Source organism: Capra hircus (genome assembly GCF_001704415.2).
Source record: "Capra hircus breed San Clemente chromosome X unlocalized genomic scaffold, ASM170441v1, whole genome shotgun sequence".
Taxonomy (NCBI): Eukaryota; Metazoa; Chordata; class Mammalia; order Artiodactyla; family Bovidae; genus Capra; species Capra hircus.
Genome location: NW_017189516.1, coordinates 39218567 through 39236077, shown reverse-complemented (window position 1 = coordinate 39236077; position 17511 = coordinate 39218567). Strand labels below are relative to the sequence as shown.

The following is a 17511-nucleotide window of genomic DNA, read 5'->3' as shown; positions in this document are numbered from 1 at the left end:
TAAGCCCCTACACCACTCCTACTGAGGCCACATGCCCTAGAGTTTGTGCTCCACAAAAAAAGAAGCCACTGTGATGAGAAACCTGTGCCCCATGTCTAGAGAGCAGCTCCCACTCATTGCAACTAGAGAAAGCCTGTGCACAGCAACAAAGACCCAGCACATCTGAAAATAAGTTAAATATTTTTTAAAAAAAATAGTGGAAATGAGCTACAATACCTTAACAAAACTAATCCAATTCCTTTCGTTCTTGGATTGGGTTATATTTTGTGGAGAAATTTGCTTTTGTTGCTCCTCGTATTCTGCTACAATTGGCAACATTTTGCTGTACTGCATATTAGGAAACCAAAAGTCCTGTCCTAATTTTTTAAACATGTGTGCTTGTTTTTGAAAAGAAGTAGTATATATTGGAATGATTTTTGTGTGTGTGTGTTTTTTTTTTTGTTTTTGCTGTTTGTTTTCAACATTAGAAAAACTTGCTAAAGAAGTAGGTACTTCTTATGGCTGCTATTTCGTCCCAGCATTTTCGGGGCTGTATGCACCTTATTGGGAGCCTAGTGCAAGAGGGTAAGAATTGAAAATAAGGTATGCTTTTGTCAGTCTTGATTTATTTACTATATTAGCTAAGAACTTATTGGTTAATAGTTTTCTATTTTCAAATGATTTTGAAGTATGGAGAAAACCTTTTATACTTGGGAAGTATAATTTTAGAAGTTGGGAATTCCCTGGCTGTCCAGTGGCTAGGATTCCACGCTTCCACTGCAGGGGGCATGGGTTCGATCCCTGGTTGAGGAACTAAGATACTGCACTGCGTGCCCCTTGGCATGACATAAACAAGAACTCCAGGGACTTCCCTGGTGGCTCAGTGGCTGGAACTCTGCCCTCCCTCCCAGTTCAGGGCACCTGGGTTCTAGATCCCACCTGGCACAACCAAGACCTGGTTCAGCCAAATCAATAAATAAATATTAGAAAAAATTCCATGAAGTTATGTCATCTGACAATAAGCCCCAGCTATATTCCTATTCATGTTAGTATTATTATCTTTTATCAAGGCACCTGTAAGTTATATATCAAAAGGCCATCATCTAGATGAGTATTGATTTGGTTTTATATTATTGTCATCTATTCAGATAGATCATGAACTTTTTCATATTTGGATGCAACATTGTAGACTGTAAGGATTTTGCCAGCTACTTAATGTTTGTGTCCAGTTTTGGCTTTTTAATGTCTTTCCCCCCCCATACACTTCTATGTACCAAATTCAACCTTTCCATATTTAGAACATTCCCGATTAATGACTCATTTATTCTGCTCTAATCTTAAAAATCTTTGTGTATATTTTTAGGATCATCTGTGGGCTCACTCAGTTCACCAATAAATGCCATATTGCTTTTGCTGCATTAGAAGCTGTTTGTTTCCAAACTCGAGAGGTAATCAATATGGGCCTTTTTCCTGTACTTAATCCACCTTTATTATTCCTATACAAATTATATATATATATATATTTATATATGCCAGAAATTTATGAAAATTTAATAAGCTTATTCTTGTTGTTCAATCACTAAGTCATGTCCGACTCTTTGTGACCCCATGGACTGCAGCACGCCAGGCTTCCCTATCCTTCACCATCTCCAGAGTTTGCTCAAACTCATGTCCATTGAGTCAGTGATGCCATCCAACCATCTCATCCTCTGCCGCCCCCTTCTGCTCTTGCCTTCAGTCTTCCCAGCATAATCAGAAATTAAGCCTGGGGATTTTCCCTAGCAGTCCAGTGATTAAGACTTCATGTTTCCACTGCAGTGGGCCTGGGTTCCATCCCAGGTCAGGGAACTAAGATCCTATGGGCTGTACAGTAAGGCCAAAAGAAAAAAAAAATTAATTAAGCCTGCCTAAACAGTAATGTAATAAATGCAAGTTTGTTTTCTTTTCCCAGCTGTCATTACTCTCTAAGTTCCTGTTAGCTGCTGGGCACTGGGCATTTTACAGTTGAGGGGATGTTGAGCAACACATATTAGGTAAAGGATTTGAATAGTAGCACAAACATAGACACCATGGCAGGAAATCAGGGTGCAAAATAGAGTTGTCTGGCTTGCCTGGATATAGAGGTGAGTGCAGAGGAGTGGTAAGAGAAAAGGTTATAAGTGAATAAGTGAAGTCGCTCAGTCGTGTCTGACCATTTGCAACCCCATGGACTGTAGCCCACCAGGCTTCTCCATCCATGGAATTTTCCAGGCAAGAGTACTGGAGTGGGTTGCCATTTCCTTCTCCAGGGGATCTTCCTGACCCAGGGATTGAACCCAGGTCTCCCGCATTGCAGGCAGATGCTTTACCGTCTGAGCCACCAGGGAAGTTCCCCAGAGAAAAGGTTGGTGGTAACCAAATCAAGGAGGACCTAGAAGAAATCTTTTTCTTCTGTAGGCTTTGGGGAGCTTTTGTGTGTTTTTAAGTAGAAGATGACTATTTTCTGGATATTACTGTGTGGTACTTTGATGATGTTCATTGCATTTTTTTTTTTTTTCAGATTTTGGACGCCATGAACCGCGACTGTGGAATTCCACTCAGCCATTTGCAGGTAGACGGTGGAATGACCAACAACAAAATCCTTATGCAGTTACAAGCAGACATTCTGTATATTCCAGTAGGTCAGTAAGCCCTCATTCCTTCAAACCCCAATAGTCATGTTTTTCTGGAGAACTGATTTTTCAGGCATATGTCACTGCTAAGAGAGTGATGTTGTTCGCTCCCCTCAGTGAAGCCATCCATGCCCGAGACAACTGCCCTGGGAGCTGCCATGGCTGCAGGGGCTGCAGAAGGGGTTGGCGTCTGGAGCCTGGAGCCTGAGGACTTGTCGGCTGTCACAATGGAGCGATTTGAACCTCAGATCAACGCTGAGGGTATTTTATTTATTTTTTTAATTGAAGTGGAGTTGATTTCTAACACAATGTTGTGTTAGTTCCAGCAGTACAGCAAAGTGATTCAGTCATATATACTATGTTTTTCAGATTCTTTTCCCGTATAGGTTATTACATAATATTGAGTATAGTTCCCTGTGCTCTACAGTTACCTTTTTCAGTGAGGGTACTCGTAAAGACTGAAGATTGGTGTACTGTGAAAAGGGAGAGAGAGTTTGGTGGTTTAGTCACAAATCAAGAAATGAAATAAGATTGCAAATGTGAAGGTAATTTCATATTCAGCTGCTAAACATATTTGGCTTCATATCTGAATGAATGTGAATAAGAGAAATAGTTCCCTATTTAAAAAAAACAAATTTCTATAATCACTTTTTTACCATTCACTTCTACTGTTTATAGTCTCTTCTTGTACGAGGATAACACTGCCACATTATCAGTTTTATTAATAGCCTGTTAGTGTAACCTTTGCTGACAGTGACAAGGGAGATATATAGACCACATTGTGTCTGCATTGGGTCATCTTTAGTGCCAATGACTAGTTTTAGGACAGGATTTACTTGGCTAAGGACCATTCTGGTAACTTTTAAGCACAGCAGGGCTAGCCTGACAAAATCAGCAACAATTTAAATCAATGAACATTAAATATTTGACTCACTGTTGTAACAAACAAAACTAAGCCACAAGCCAGACCAATAGACTGTAGCCCGCCAGGCTCCTCTGTCCGTGAACTATTCCAGGCAAGAATACTGGAGTGGGTTGTCAGTTCCTCCTCCAGGGGATCTTCCAGACCCAGGGATCAAATCCGTGTCTCTTGCATCTCCTGCATTGGCAGGCAGATTCTTTACCACTGTGCTACCTGGGAAGCCCCAATACCTGTAATTAAGTTTGTGTATAAAAGTCAGGTTTTATATATTCAGTTTGGTTTTAAACCTTTTTAAAAAGCTGTGTATTAAATGGCATCATAGAGTCCAAAAGACTGTTCTATACATCTCTGTCTCTTTTGCTGTCTCTCATACAGGGTTATGTTGATGTATGGCAAAACCAATACATTATTATAAAGTAATTAGCCTCCAATTAAAATTAATAAATTTATATGTAAAAAAAATGGCATCATAGTGGATTTTGTGGTGGTTCAGATGGTAAAGAATCTGCCTGGAATGAGGGACACCTGGGTTTGATCCCTGGGCTGGGAAGATCCCCTGGAGAAGGGAACAGCTACACACTCCAGTATTCTTGCCTGGAGAATTCCATGGACAGAGGAGCCTGGCAGGCTACAGTGCATGGGGTCACAAAGAGTCAGACACAACTGAGCGACTTTCACTTTCCAAGGTCCTCTGCCCTCCCCCAAAGAGAAAGCAGATCAAATAGGATTCTCCTTTATAATTCATCACCACCTGCTTATGAATGACCTGGTCTTAGCAGATAGCCTGTCTCTGCATCTCCTTTCATTTTGCAGAGCAGGCTAAATTTCCCCCCAACTTCCACACAAGCTTCTCTCTGCAGTCACTGGCAGTCTTTGGCAACCATACCGGGATCTGAGTCCTGGTAAAGCTCCATGTCAGTTAAATACAGTGTAACAAGCGTCAGTTTAATAAGTGAAACAATTTATCAAGAATGATGAGTGAATATAAGTATAGTACTTAAAACATCTTAGTAAACTGTCTTTCTTTTTTAAAAAACTTTTTATTTTGTATTGGAGTATAGTAACTAACAGTTGTTATTGATAGTTTCAGGTGTACAGCAAAGTGACTCAGCCATACATGTGAAAGTGAAAGTCACTCAGTCGTGTCCAACTCTTTGCGACCACATGGACTGTACACGTACAGTTCATGGAATTCTCCAGGCCAGAATACTGGAGTGGGTAGCCGTTCCCTTCTCCAGGGGATCTTCCCAACCCAGGGATCAAACCCGGGTCTCCCACATTGTAGGTGGATTCTTTACCATCTGAGCCACCAGGGAAGTCCAATAATACTGGAGTGGGTGGCCTATCCCTTCTTCAGTGGATCTTCCCAGGCCAGGAATCAAACTGGGGTCTCCTGGTAGATTATTAATCGAACTGGGGTCTCCTGGTAGATTATTCCATACATGTACATGGATCCATTCTCCCCCAGACTCCCCTCCCATCCAGTCTGCCACATAACATTGAGTAAACTGCCTTTCTTATGTATGGTTTTCCTACCTTCTATTTCTAGAAAGTGAAATTCGTTATTCTACATGGAAGAAAGCTGTGATGAAATCAATGGGTTGGGTTACAACTCAGTCTTCAGAAAGTGGTAAAAATGTTTTTATTGTTATTGCCACTTTGTCCTAGTATGTTAAATAGCTTCTTTAAGTATCTGTTTATACTTAGCAAGGCTGCTCTGAAGAATAGCATTATCATATGCTCATAGTTTCTAACATTTTGAAAACACTTTAAAGTTCTAAACATAAAATGTAAATTATCAGATTGATATATGTGCTTAACTCTGTCCTGCCATACCTTTCCTTATTAGTTTATTTCTGGTACTTCCATTGATAACTTAGTTTTCTAAAAGTAAAAGTATTTCTAGTTTCTTCCTAATGAAAAAAAAAATCAACTAAACTTTTTTTATCCTCTTCGTGACTGACTTTGCCTTTTTGGGGGGCTGTCTTCATGACCTGAACTGACCAAAAGCTATATTGATTTCAGAATACATTTCATTACTTCCTAGACTGCTCCCAAGTCCTTAGTGAGTGTATGTTGTAAGAATTCATTGAAATCAGAGGAAGAAAAGTACCAAACATAGTAAATTAGAAATGTCATAATTGGGAAATGCTCTTGGCAGAAATTAGAGAATTTTTGTTTTTAATCACTTAGATGGGAAGGTATCTACCATAAATAAAATATTTAGTTGTAAACAGCTCTGAGCTGCCTTTAATATTGAAACAGCCTTTAACATACCTTTAATGTGGCTTAATATTGTAATCCTTTGCTAAATATAAGATTTGGAATTTAATGAATGAAACAATGGTCAATAATATTTTGAAGCATATAATTTAAGAGAGAAGAGTTTATAAATGAAATATAGCCTGCTTTCCAACCCCAAAGTGAGTATAGAACCACTTTTTAAAAAAATTATGTATTTATTGGCTGCACCGGTGCTTAGTTGCAGCATGGGAGATCTAGTTCCCTGTCTAGGGGTCAAACCCGGACTCCCTTCATTAGAAGCCCAGAGTCTTAGCCACTGGATCACCAGGGAAGTCCCAAGAACCACTTTTAATGTATCTAGCTTTTCAGAGAAGCTTCTGGGATCATCCTGTTTCTTACTTGAAGCTTTTGTTTATTCTCCTAAATAAGCTTTAGGCTTAATATCCATTGTCTTTAAATCCTTTGTTCTGAGACCCACCTTTCTTTCTAAGATGATGACAAAGCCTTTCTTGCTAAGACTGTTTGCAGTTTTGAGACCTTTTATAGTTAAAATTCTCAATCATAGGTATTTTTTGTAGCACAGTGCTAGCTGCTTTGAAGGACGCAGCAGCTGTGCACCCTGGTTTATTTTCTGGTTACCCTCAATTAAAAGCTGATGAAAATGAGTTCTCTGATTTCTTTGACTAGTTGTATTTTTTAAAATGGCACAGAAACTTCCCTGGCAGTCCAGTGGTTGAGACTCCACACTTCCAATGCATGGGGCACAGGTTCATCTCTGGTCAGTGAACAAGATCCCGCATGCTCCCAAAAAATAAATAAATAAAATGTATTTTATTTATTTTATGGCCAAAAAAAATTAGATGGCCAAATAAATAAATAAAATGGCACAATTCAACCTGTTTCCCTCCCTCGCCATATCCGCCTCCATGTCGATGCCACACATACTTCTTCCTTACTTGCAGTTGAGGATATAATTTTGATCGCCAAGTTCCCACAAAGCCAATTGATCATTTTCTGTTTGCTTTACCTTACTGTCAGGGAACTTAAAATGCCAAGAAAAAGTGGATAAAAGAAAATTACATGATTTTTTTGTTTCTGCCTTCAGAATTGATGATAAAATAATTTGATTTTTTGAGAGCTTTCGATTTTCCAAACTTGGTGTTTGTTTCAGTTAGGCTGCAGTGTATTTAAGGCAAAGTGTGAAAACAGTTTGTAGCAGATTTATGAAAAGCACTCATGTACAACATTTTGAGAGTCTCTAAAACTGTATAATAATCCAGATAACAATATTCAATCAATTAGTGAAATGCTGATTGTTCCTCAAGCAATGTAAGCTATGTAATAATAGTACAGATAGAATCCTATTTTGATGATCTCATAAATCTATTCAAATTGCTACCTGGCCTCTTATCCTCTTTAAATAGTTTTAATTTATGGGAAGAATATTATGTTAGCTTAATTTCCAAAGCATATCGCCAATTTTGAAGCATTCATATTTATTTGCTTGTTTGTAACTATATTTGAATGGACTGTAAAGAATTTTTAACATACATTTAATATGTTTAAAATATAGGAATGATTGGGGATTTAATATTTTTTGGAGAGAGCTTATGATAAATAATGACTTCATGACTTTGTACTCCAAACCCACCAAAATAACATTTTTTTCCAAAAAGTATTAAATGTTCAAGATATATAATGTTTAAATTCAAGAAAAGCCTATGTCTGTATCTCTCTAGCTATTCTTTAAAGGAAATGTTTTCAATCAGGTTAGAAAATATCAAAACAATTGTGTTCTCAGACAATATTTTAAAATATAGATTAATACAGTTTAGTTTTTAAATTATATAGTAACATTAATTTTCAGGTTCATTTTGTTATACCAACTGTGTGTAAAAAAGAAAATGAAACCAATAGGGTTTGAAATTTATTTTCAAACTAATGAGTTGGACTAATATAACTCTTCTCTGATAGCCAAAGGATCTATAATTTTAATCTGGATGGGGAATGGGATTGCTCACTTAGTATCTTTTGGGGAAGAACGAAGAAAGCTAAAATCAGCAGCCTCCCAAAAAGAAAGTTCTCCTTCAGCTTTCTTTGGCTTTGCCAGTGGAAGGTTTATGTTGGTCTATATGCTCTATGTTCTTGCTATTTGTGGCATGCTATCTGTATTGTTTGTTAACTGTCATAAGCCCTCAATTTTGATTCTGGTTTTGATTTAAAGTAATAACTCTTTGCTAGCTTTTATGAATATACTATTTTTATAACTTTTTTTTGCTATCATGTGATTCTTAACACAAATATTGTAATTATGTGTCTTTCTTTTGGTTTGCTTGACTGGAATTCCCTCCTACTCGGATGACAACAGGTGACCCTAGTATCTTCTGTAGTCTACCCTTGGGCTTTTTTATAGTGAGTAGCGTGGTAATGTTAATCGGAGCAAGGTACCTCTCAGGTCAGTTCCTCTTTAAATTAGACAATTATATGAGTTAGCATTAATGTCTTTGTGTATAAATGAACAGAAAGTTTTCACTATTTTTCCTTCTTCCTGTTCTTAGGAACCTGGAAAATCTATTAAAGGTCTAGTTAATAGACTATTTAATTCAGAATTAAGGACTGTGACTCTGCTTTTATTCTCTTTGATTTTTAGTAGATGATTTTCTTTGAGGGGCTACATTCTGCTGGCAAGTGCAGCAGTAAGCACAAGTACTACTGTTCATGCTTAAATGAAAGGATGTTCAGAGTGGTAGATGAAATGTATAGTATTTGAAATCAATTGAACTGTCTTTCAAATGTACCTAAGTTGTTTTTCATACTTATGAAAATCTGCTATAGAAGTCTTAATATTTCAATCCTGGTAAGACTTTTGGCCAGAGTATGTTAGCAGAGTTTCTGTAAAACTCTAAACCTGGGGAAAAGTTATCGTAACTTTTATTTTAGTTAAGAGAATACATTGGTGAACTGAAATTTTTTAAAAATTATTGCTGAAATAAATTGGTGAAATTCAAACTGAATTATTATTTTCGCATATTCTGAATATTCTTATAAAAGTAAAATTGCTCAGTACATTATAAAACTCACTGCATAACCAGCATTAATTTAAATATAATAATCATTTTTGAAAGTTGTTGCTAATGATAGTTCAGTTTTTCTCCAAATTAGTGGCCTAAATGGAAATGACGTATTTCATATGTTGCCAAGAAAGTGAAACACTTAAAAAATCTTCTTAACTAGGGAGTTGAATTATTTCTCTTAATTGCAAGATGACCTGGGTTTAAAATGTAAAAATTTTTTATTGATATGGGAGAACATCTGTTTTTAGAAGTCTGACAAGCATTAATCAGATTGGCATCATCACTAAAGCACTATAAATAAATATGGAATGAAAAGTTATTTACATTAGCAGAAAGGGAATAAAAATTATCTACATTAACAGAACATTAAATTATCTTTTAAATCATGATAAAATTTCAGTTATGTGCATGAGAATTTAAAATTAGATTTACCATTTTCTGTATTCTTCATGTTTATAATAAATTTGTTCAAATATTTTTCTTCCATAATACCCATTCCTTATGTTGGTATTAGTGCTTTACACACTACAAAAGGCTTCTGTATACATAAATCTGTACAGAATTAGCAGATGCTTATTTTCTTTCTGCTTCTCAGGAATGTTTGGTGGAAGAGTCTGAGTATTCCCCAGAAGAACTGTAATTTAAATTTTTAAAAATTCTGTTTTAGGAAAAGTTCTATTTTTTTTCTTTATCCTGAGGTGTTTTTGTTTATGTTTTTGTTTGTTTGTTTTTGGCTGCATTATGTTGGTCTGGAAAAGGAAAGAAAATAGCATTGCAGCTGAATGTTTTCATTGATATTTTTTTCCCTTCTGTTTCCCTTTGATACCAGTACAGAATGAAAAAGCTTGGTCTTTGAAAAAATAGGATATATAACATATCTCTAAGCTGAAGGATACAGTAAATGTCCAAATTCCTAGACTTCCAAAATAGATATGATTGCCATCTTTAGGATCTCTCTTGGTAACATATGCTGAGATTTGAGAAAAATTGGAATGACTTGTCTTGGTAAACAGTTAGCAGTAGTGTTCATTTGCTAATTTTGAAATTGTCCCAGTTGTATTTGTTGCATTTTACCTGTGAAGCAATATTTAGGAACCATATGGAATTTCTAGCTCAATAATGATTGAATCATCTTCATTGCTTTAACTCCTAAATTACATGTATATTATTATTGACATATATGATTTTTGTCCCATTTTAGGTATGCCGTAAATACTACCAACTCATGGATTCCAAAGATGCGAGCTCTTTACCTATGGAGAGAGTCCAGTGATTCTGTCTCTTAATGTGATGACACTATTCATAGACTGATTTTATTTATAAGCCACTTGCTGCATGATACTCCAAGTAGACCTGTGGCTTGAAATAAAGAAAATGCAGCAGAAAGAATGCTATAGAAACATTTGGTGTGTTTTTTAACAGCACTAGTTAAGATTGGACGAGCCACCTTTGGGGCTGACCCCCTCTTTTGCAATCATTTCCTGCCTCATTCCCTGTAAGATCTAGGAAGAATTCAGATCCTGTTCATTGGAATTTTTTTATCACATATATTCAAACTCTGATGGGCCAGGATTTGATTCCTGCACTACACACACTTCATTAAGGGGCTATTACTAATCGGCTAAAAATCTGTGGTTTTTTGTTTGCTTCTTTTTAACAGACTCCCCTACCCAAAGTCCTCTTTTCTGCTTATTAGGGAGACCACAACATCTTCACTAAATGCTTAAATGGAAGCCTCTACTAAATTCTTAATATAGAAATTTAGTACCCTCATTCCTTAGGCATTTTTCTAAAAAGTATTTGCCAAAACTGAAAATTCTTCATGTATTTTACATGGTCTCACTAATTATACTGAATTGCTGCTATCTGGATCTTATAGGGAAGGACACTTTCCTTTTTTTTTTTTTTTGTTCATCTCTCTTTTTTATATTTTTTACATTGTGTATAACATACATGCCTCTATATTTTGTATAATGAGGGTAGCCCATTTATAAATTAAGAGTACATGTTCTCACTAATTACACTGAGTTTCTGTCAGGATCTTATAGGGAAGAACACTTCCTTTTCTTTTCATCTCTCCTTTTTATATTTCTTACTTTGTATGTGTAACATACATGCGTTTATATTTTATATACTGAGGGTAGCCCATTTATAAATTAAGAACACATTGTATTCAGTAGATTCTAATGGGGCTGGTCTTAAGTGGACCACTATGTGTATAAATATTTTGGGGAAAACAGCTGTATACATTTTTGGGCAACGGTTATACATATTATTTACCAGGAGAGGCTTTCTTGAAGAGCCAACATTTAAAATTTAAGTATATGTTCTATGTGAATAAAAGAAAATGTACTTTATTGTGACTATAATTTCTTATACCATACTTTTATATGCTAAAAAAACCTGTGGAATAATATAGCATATATTGTTTTCAAATACAAGCACTGAGTCCATATAAAGTTTGCTTTTCCTTTGACATATATTTAGATCTATTTAGGATCCTTTTGAGGGGATATCAAAAAAAGTTTACAAACTTAAGTAGAAAAAAAAAAGCCAAGAATCTCTTTCCATCTAAGTGTGTTATAAATGGCTGATAGGCAATTAAACTTTCTATTTGAGATGACAAGTAGTTATCTCTGCTTATGGACATATTATTAATACAACAGAAAAATGGTTTAATTGATAGAAAAAGCTTCCAGTAAACCCAAGAATTTCCTTCTCGCTGCACCCACAACCAAGAAATTCTCAAAAAATTTAATGTGAGGCATTATAACAACTTACCTAATCTAGCTTCTCAATGTCAATTTTAAAATAATCTTAAGATTAATTTTTTTACTACAAACAAGAAAATACTGCCTCCTAATTATTTTCTTCAGTAATGAAAATGGAAAAATATTTATATATATTAATATAAAAGGTTTTGTTTTGTTTGGAATGAATGGTAGCTTGCGTTTTCAGTTCTGATTATGCTGTTTGTAAATTATTGAATCTGCTGGGTTTTATTGGTGCAGCTGCCACTTTAGTGACATAAATGTTACAGAAAGGTACTATGAAATTAGTGACATAAATGTTACAGAAAGGTACTATGAAATTATTACTTTGTGGCAAGGACACTTTTAAACATCATTTGTTTCTACAAAGGTAGTTTGAGTTAATGTAAATATCTGTGAAAAGCATTGTTCCAATAATTTTAAGATTACATTAATTTTCTATAAATTGTGATATTTATAAATGTTTGAAATGATACACGTTGATATTTAATGATAAATTTACTTAAAATAAATTGACCCTCATTCTTACTTGCATTTCTCGTTTCCAGACTAGAACTTAGATCAAAGTTAATTGAGAAAGATGGTTCAGGAAACGTTCAGCTCAGCTGTTAGCCATTGATAAGGCACATACTGAAGAATTAACCAACAGTTGAAGAAGCAGTTTCTGGGATGATGAGCACCTTACTTGTTCTGTCAAAAAAGACTACATTGTCCCATCTCAGCATCCAGAAAATGCCCCGGTGAGGTCAGCAGCTATTCTCAGTCGGGTCTTGCAGTCATGGCTAACCATGACTTACTGGTTCCACTCTCTGCTTCACTTCCTCTCTACCTGGGTGAGTTGGTGGAGTCAAGTACGCCATTATTCTCTGAACTCCATCACCAACACCTCAATCTTTTGTTCTCCAGGTAATCAGTAACATAAATAATGCATTTTTGCTTCTGTAATAATACCTTAGAATTTTTTTTTTTAGTGTGTTTCTTTTAAAATGCCTAAGTCTCAGTTCTTTGGCTTATAGGTATTTTGTATCCTGTGGGAATGAAGAATGATTGCAATTTAGGAGGAACCATGAGACAAAAGATGTCATAGCACAGAAACTATAACAGCAATGGTAGTCAAGTAGGTAGTTTTTACCTCATAGTGTCTAATCATAAAGAGAAGTGCAAAAATTACTATTTTTATAGCTTTAATAAGGTATAATTGATATATAGAAAACTGTACATATTTAATGTATCTACTTTGATGAGCTTGGACTTAATGCATACACCCATTATCCCATCACCAAAATCAAGGTTATAAACATACCAGTCACCTCCAAAAATTTCCTTGTGTCCCTTTGCTTTGTGTTTGTATGTTTAAGAATGCTTAACATGAAATCTACCCTCTTAAATTTTTAAATGCACAATAGCATATTGTTAACTATGGCACTAAAAGTTGTACAGCAGTCTCTAGGACTTAATCATCTTGTGTAACTAACTTCATACCCATTGAACAATTCCCCATTTCCCCTCTCACCCCACCCCGTGCTAACCACCAATATCCTATTTCTGTTTGACTTTTTAAGATTCCACACATAAAGTAAGATTACACAATATTTCTTTTTGTGTCCAGTTTATTTCACTTAGCATAAGGTGTTACAGGTACGTTGATGTTGCAAACAGTAGAATTTCCTTCTTTTTAAGGCTGATCAAGATTCCATTGTATGTATATACCACATTTTCTTTATCCATTCATCTGTCAATGGACATTTGGGTTCTATCTATATCTTGGCTTTTGTGAATAATGCTGCAGTGAACCTGGGAGTGTAGATATCCTGATTTCGATTCTTTGGGCTATATACTCAAAAGTAGAATTGCTAGATCATATGGTAGTTCTATTTTTTAATTTTTTGAGGAATCGTTCATACTGTTTTCCATAGTGGCTGCACCATTTTACATTCCCACCAACAGTGTAAAAGTGTTCCAAGAATTAGTTTTTAACTAGAACTTTGTAATAGCTTGTTTTAACTGTACTTTTTAAATAAGGAAGTTTACTTGATCTGTTCTTGCAACCTAACAATTCATCAGGTCACATAATAGGCATTACTGGAAAACTGAGTGAGTTTCAAAACCAACTTGATTGCTACTTGATCTATACTTTATAGGTACATATCTTAGCTCTGGTCTTATGTTAAAGGAGAAAATGTGTTAAGTATCACAGACAAAGAACTCTCACCAGTGTTTCTAAAGATTTCCCTGTCATCAGAGTTAGTGAAAATGACCTATTAACTTAAATTTGGGGAGTATAAAGATAAATATTCTGAGAAGCAGAAGAGAGGTTAAAAACAAGTTGCTCATGTTAATCGGCTATACCCCGATATGAAATAAGTTTTTTTTTTACAAAGGTTTTAAAAACTGGTTGCTCAATCAATTTTAATTAATTTTTGGCCATGCCACTTTGCGGTGCAGGATGTTAGTTCCCTAAGCAGGGATTGAAATCTCGCCCCTTGCAGCAGAAGCTTAGAGTCTTAACCACTGTACCACTAGGGAAGCCCCTGCAAATCTAAATTTTTGAGCTTAAGTTCAGAGGCCACTGTACATGAATGTTCATGACAGCATTATTCATAATAGCACAAGAGAAAACAACTGTCTTATCAACTGATGAATGGTAAATGAAAGGTGAGATATCCATACAAGGGAATATTATTCACATGTAAAAATGATAAGGTACCACACACATACTACAACATAAATGAATCTTGAAAACTGCACAGAGTGAAAAAAGTCATACAAAAAGCCACATAGTGTATGATTCAGATTGCACGAAATGTCCAGAATAGACAAATCCGCAGGGACAGAAGGTGGATTAGTGGCTGCCAGAGTCAGGGGGGCGGTGGGGTGCAGAGAAGGGAAAAGGGACATGACTGCTAATGGACAGGGTTTCTTTCGGGGTAATGATTGCACAACTTTGTGAATATACTAAAAACTGAAAAGCATACACTTTAAAGGAATGCATTTATGGTATATGAATTATACCTCAATGAAAATGTAATTTGCATTTATGTAAAATAAATATATTTGACCAGTCCCTGACAGCATGTTAGCTTATAATCCCTGAAATGAACCCTCTGAAGGAAATAAATTTTATTTGCTCCTCAAAAATATGGAGGTTAATAAATGTATCCCCTATTTATTTCACTTTCATTAACTCTTTTTCACGTATCTAATATTGAAAATAAGAAAAATCCTTTAGTCACTAATACATAAAAGATTATGAAGAAATAGAAGATCTGGGCTCCCATTCAGCTTCCCAGGGATTTTCATGGTTTGTCCAATAGAATATACTGATCAAAAGGATACAGCTAACTCATTTTCCCCAAAGACTTGGTAAATGAGGAGGCAGTCTTCTGAACATATTAAGTAAAACATATTACAATAATCACCAGTAACTTGACTTGTAGTTAAGAAACTGTGCTGTGTCTTAATTTTCTTGAAGGTTTAATCTCATCTTCTTTCTCCTCAAGCTCATTTTAAACCTTCAGCCTTTTATTAATTTACCTCCACGTCTCTTTCTTTACTACAGTGTTTATAGGAGAGAACAATGTCTGTTTGCCACCTACCTCTTCAAATAATTGTAAATATAATTCAAATGACAGTGAATATTTGCAAGTTCATTCTCTACATCACTGGTTTCTCAACAGCCAAGGGACCTCTTTGTAAAATGAGCATTCTTGTCCGTTTAATTTTTTGATCAAATTGTTAGTTGGAAATGAATAATACTGTTCTTAGAAAAATTGGAAAATAAAAGGTTAGAAAGAAGGGTAGAAAATTATCCAGACTCGTAAATAATACCTGTGGTTATTTTAATTTTTCCCCTAAACTTTAAGGTGGTATTTTCACAGATCTTGGATGTTCATAAATGTTGTATAAAAATTTTAACCTGCAGAACAACACAACGTATCATGTATGTGAACACATACAGTTGAACTAGAAGTATGAAACTTGGACAGGGATGATAGATAACCAAGTTTTGGATGGTGGTTACCTCTGGAAGGCAGAGCATGGAATCAGGCAAGAGACTTCACTGGAACCTGAAAAACTGTGTTTCTTAAAAAATTAAAAGAGTTAAAGCAAATACAGAAAAATCTTAAGAGTTGACTGAGTGATAGTATGGATTTTTTTTTTTACTGTATCCTCTACTTATCTGTATTCTTGAACTATTTCATAGTAAAAAGATAAGGTGAAAAAAAAGACAATGTATCATCGTCTGAATTATATGTATCAAGTCCATTAGTGTAATCTTGTTTATCCTGACACCTTTACAAATTAAAAGGGCTGAAATCTTACTGATCTTCTTGGCACAATTATTTCAAGCACCTCATATAAAGCATCAATATTCAGAATTAATAATATATATTAGAAATTATATCCTTAACCATCCATTTGTTGTGAATTCCATGACTCAGAAAAAATACTTATTTGTCTTATTTCCAGTATAGAACCTTCCAACAATTTGAATTGTTCTACTGTCAGCCCACCACATTCAGAATTACATATTAAGGCTAGAAAATTTCTGGGCCAAAAAGTCTCCATTCTAGATATAGGTTTAATATCAAGGGAGAAAGAGCACTGCCATTATACTGAATTTCAAATCGGGCACAAGACCTGTTTTATTCTATTTCAGGTTCTAGTTCATTACAGTTGAAAGAAAGCACTGAATTATAAAATTGGATGAAATTGGTTTCCTTTCAAACGTGTTTAAAAGACCACAAAGACATGATTAAAATAAAATGGTTCAGTGACAATCGAAATGATTAACACCTTCTGTGGAGGGAAAATTGGGCTCGGAAACTGAACAATTATCCCCACAATATTCAAAGAACTTTTAGTGGCTGTCATATTTCATCTCGGGAGTTACAGTAATTTATTTATTCCCTCTGGGATTACTTCTGTAAACTTTTTTTTAACCCAAGTTCCTAGGTCAGAGGCTTGGGGGGTGGGGACAGACTCCTTTAGAGCTACTGAGCTTCCTGCCACCACCATTCCATTCTTGGCACCCATTCCCTTCAAGCCTGCACCTGCCTCCCTCGCGCCTCCGGTTCCTCAGCTGGAATCAATCGCCCGCCCTTCCAGCCCATCCCCTCATGACATCAGTCAACCAATAAGCCATCGCCGGGTGCTCAGCTCAGCGCCAGCAGCACTAGGGCACCCAAGAGAAGAGGGCTTGACCTGCCTTCAAGGACCCTGCGGTCTGTCTGGAGAAGTCATACACAGTAAGAACCAAGGAGGTGTTGCACTGAGGAAAGGGTGCCGGAGAAGCAGAGAGGATGAATTGCTGGGAGCTGTTCACCTATGCTGGATTTCTTTTCCCCATTGTGGCTGGGTATTTCACTTCTCTTTACTCACTGGGAGGTAAGACTGGTGTTTAGTCGCTTTATCTAATAGATTTTTTAAGGATTTGTGTCCCACAACTGGAAGAACTGGTGAAGGCACAAGTGTTAACATGGATTTCTTTCATCTGATCATAGTAGACAGGATTTCAAATATAATGTGTTTGTTTTTCTTTAGTTGAGTTGTACTTTGGAAGCTGTAATGGCAATATTAAGTAATTATAACATGTAAGGATGCTGAGCCATTTCTACTGAATTGTCTCAGATATACAATCACAGTGTGTACCATACAAGATCCCTGTTTTCAAAGTCGATCACTTGAAGTCTAAAATTTTTTGCCCCCTTGCTAAAGGTCATGTGGACTAGAAAGAAGCTGGCTTGTTAGAAACAAATTCAACGGCTAGGTGGCGCTGTTCTCAACACTCAAGGCATTTCTGTCTTAGGTAGCCTTCCTTTCCATCATTGTGTGCTGCAGAAGTGGCTAGTATACTTGTTTGGTTAATC

The 17511-nt window shown here is 35.9% G+C and overlaps 1 protein-coding gene across 1 annotated transcript in view; it reads left to right on the top strand.

The window, feature by feature from the left end:
- GK (glycerol kinase) overlaps nucleotides 1-15963 on the top strand; it is a 50767-nt gene extending 34804 nt beyond the window's left edge. The window contains exons 7-13 of the mRNA XM_018043696.1: nucleotides 468-564; nucleotides 1343-1427; nucleotides 2519-2639; nucleotides 2748-2891; nucleotides 5102-5182; nucleotides 8165-8251; nucleotides 10072-15963. Of these exons, the coding sequence (XP_017899185.1) occupies nucleotides 468-564; nucleotides 1343-1427; nucleotides 2519-2639; nucleotides 2748-2891; nucleotides 5102-5182; nucleotides 8165-8251; nucleotides 10072-10082 (626 nt within the window). The 3' untranslated portion in view covers nucleotides 10083-15963. The remainder of the gene's footprint in view (nucleotides 1-467; nucleotides 565-1342; nucleotides 1428-2518; nucleotides 2640-2747; nucleotides 2892-5101; nucleotides 5183-8164; nucleotides 8252-10071) is intronic.
- The last annotated feature ends 1548 nt before the right edge of the window (nucleotides 15964-17511 follow it).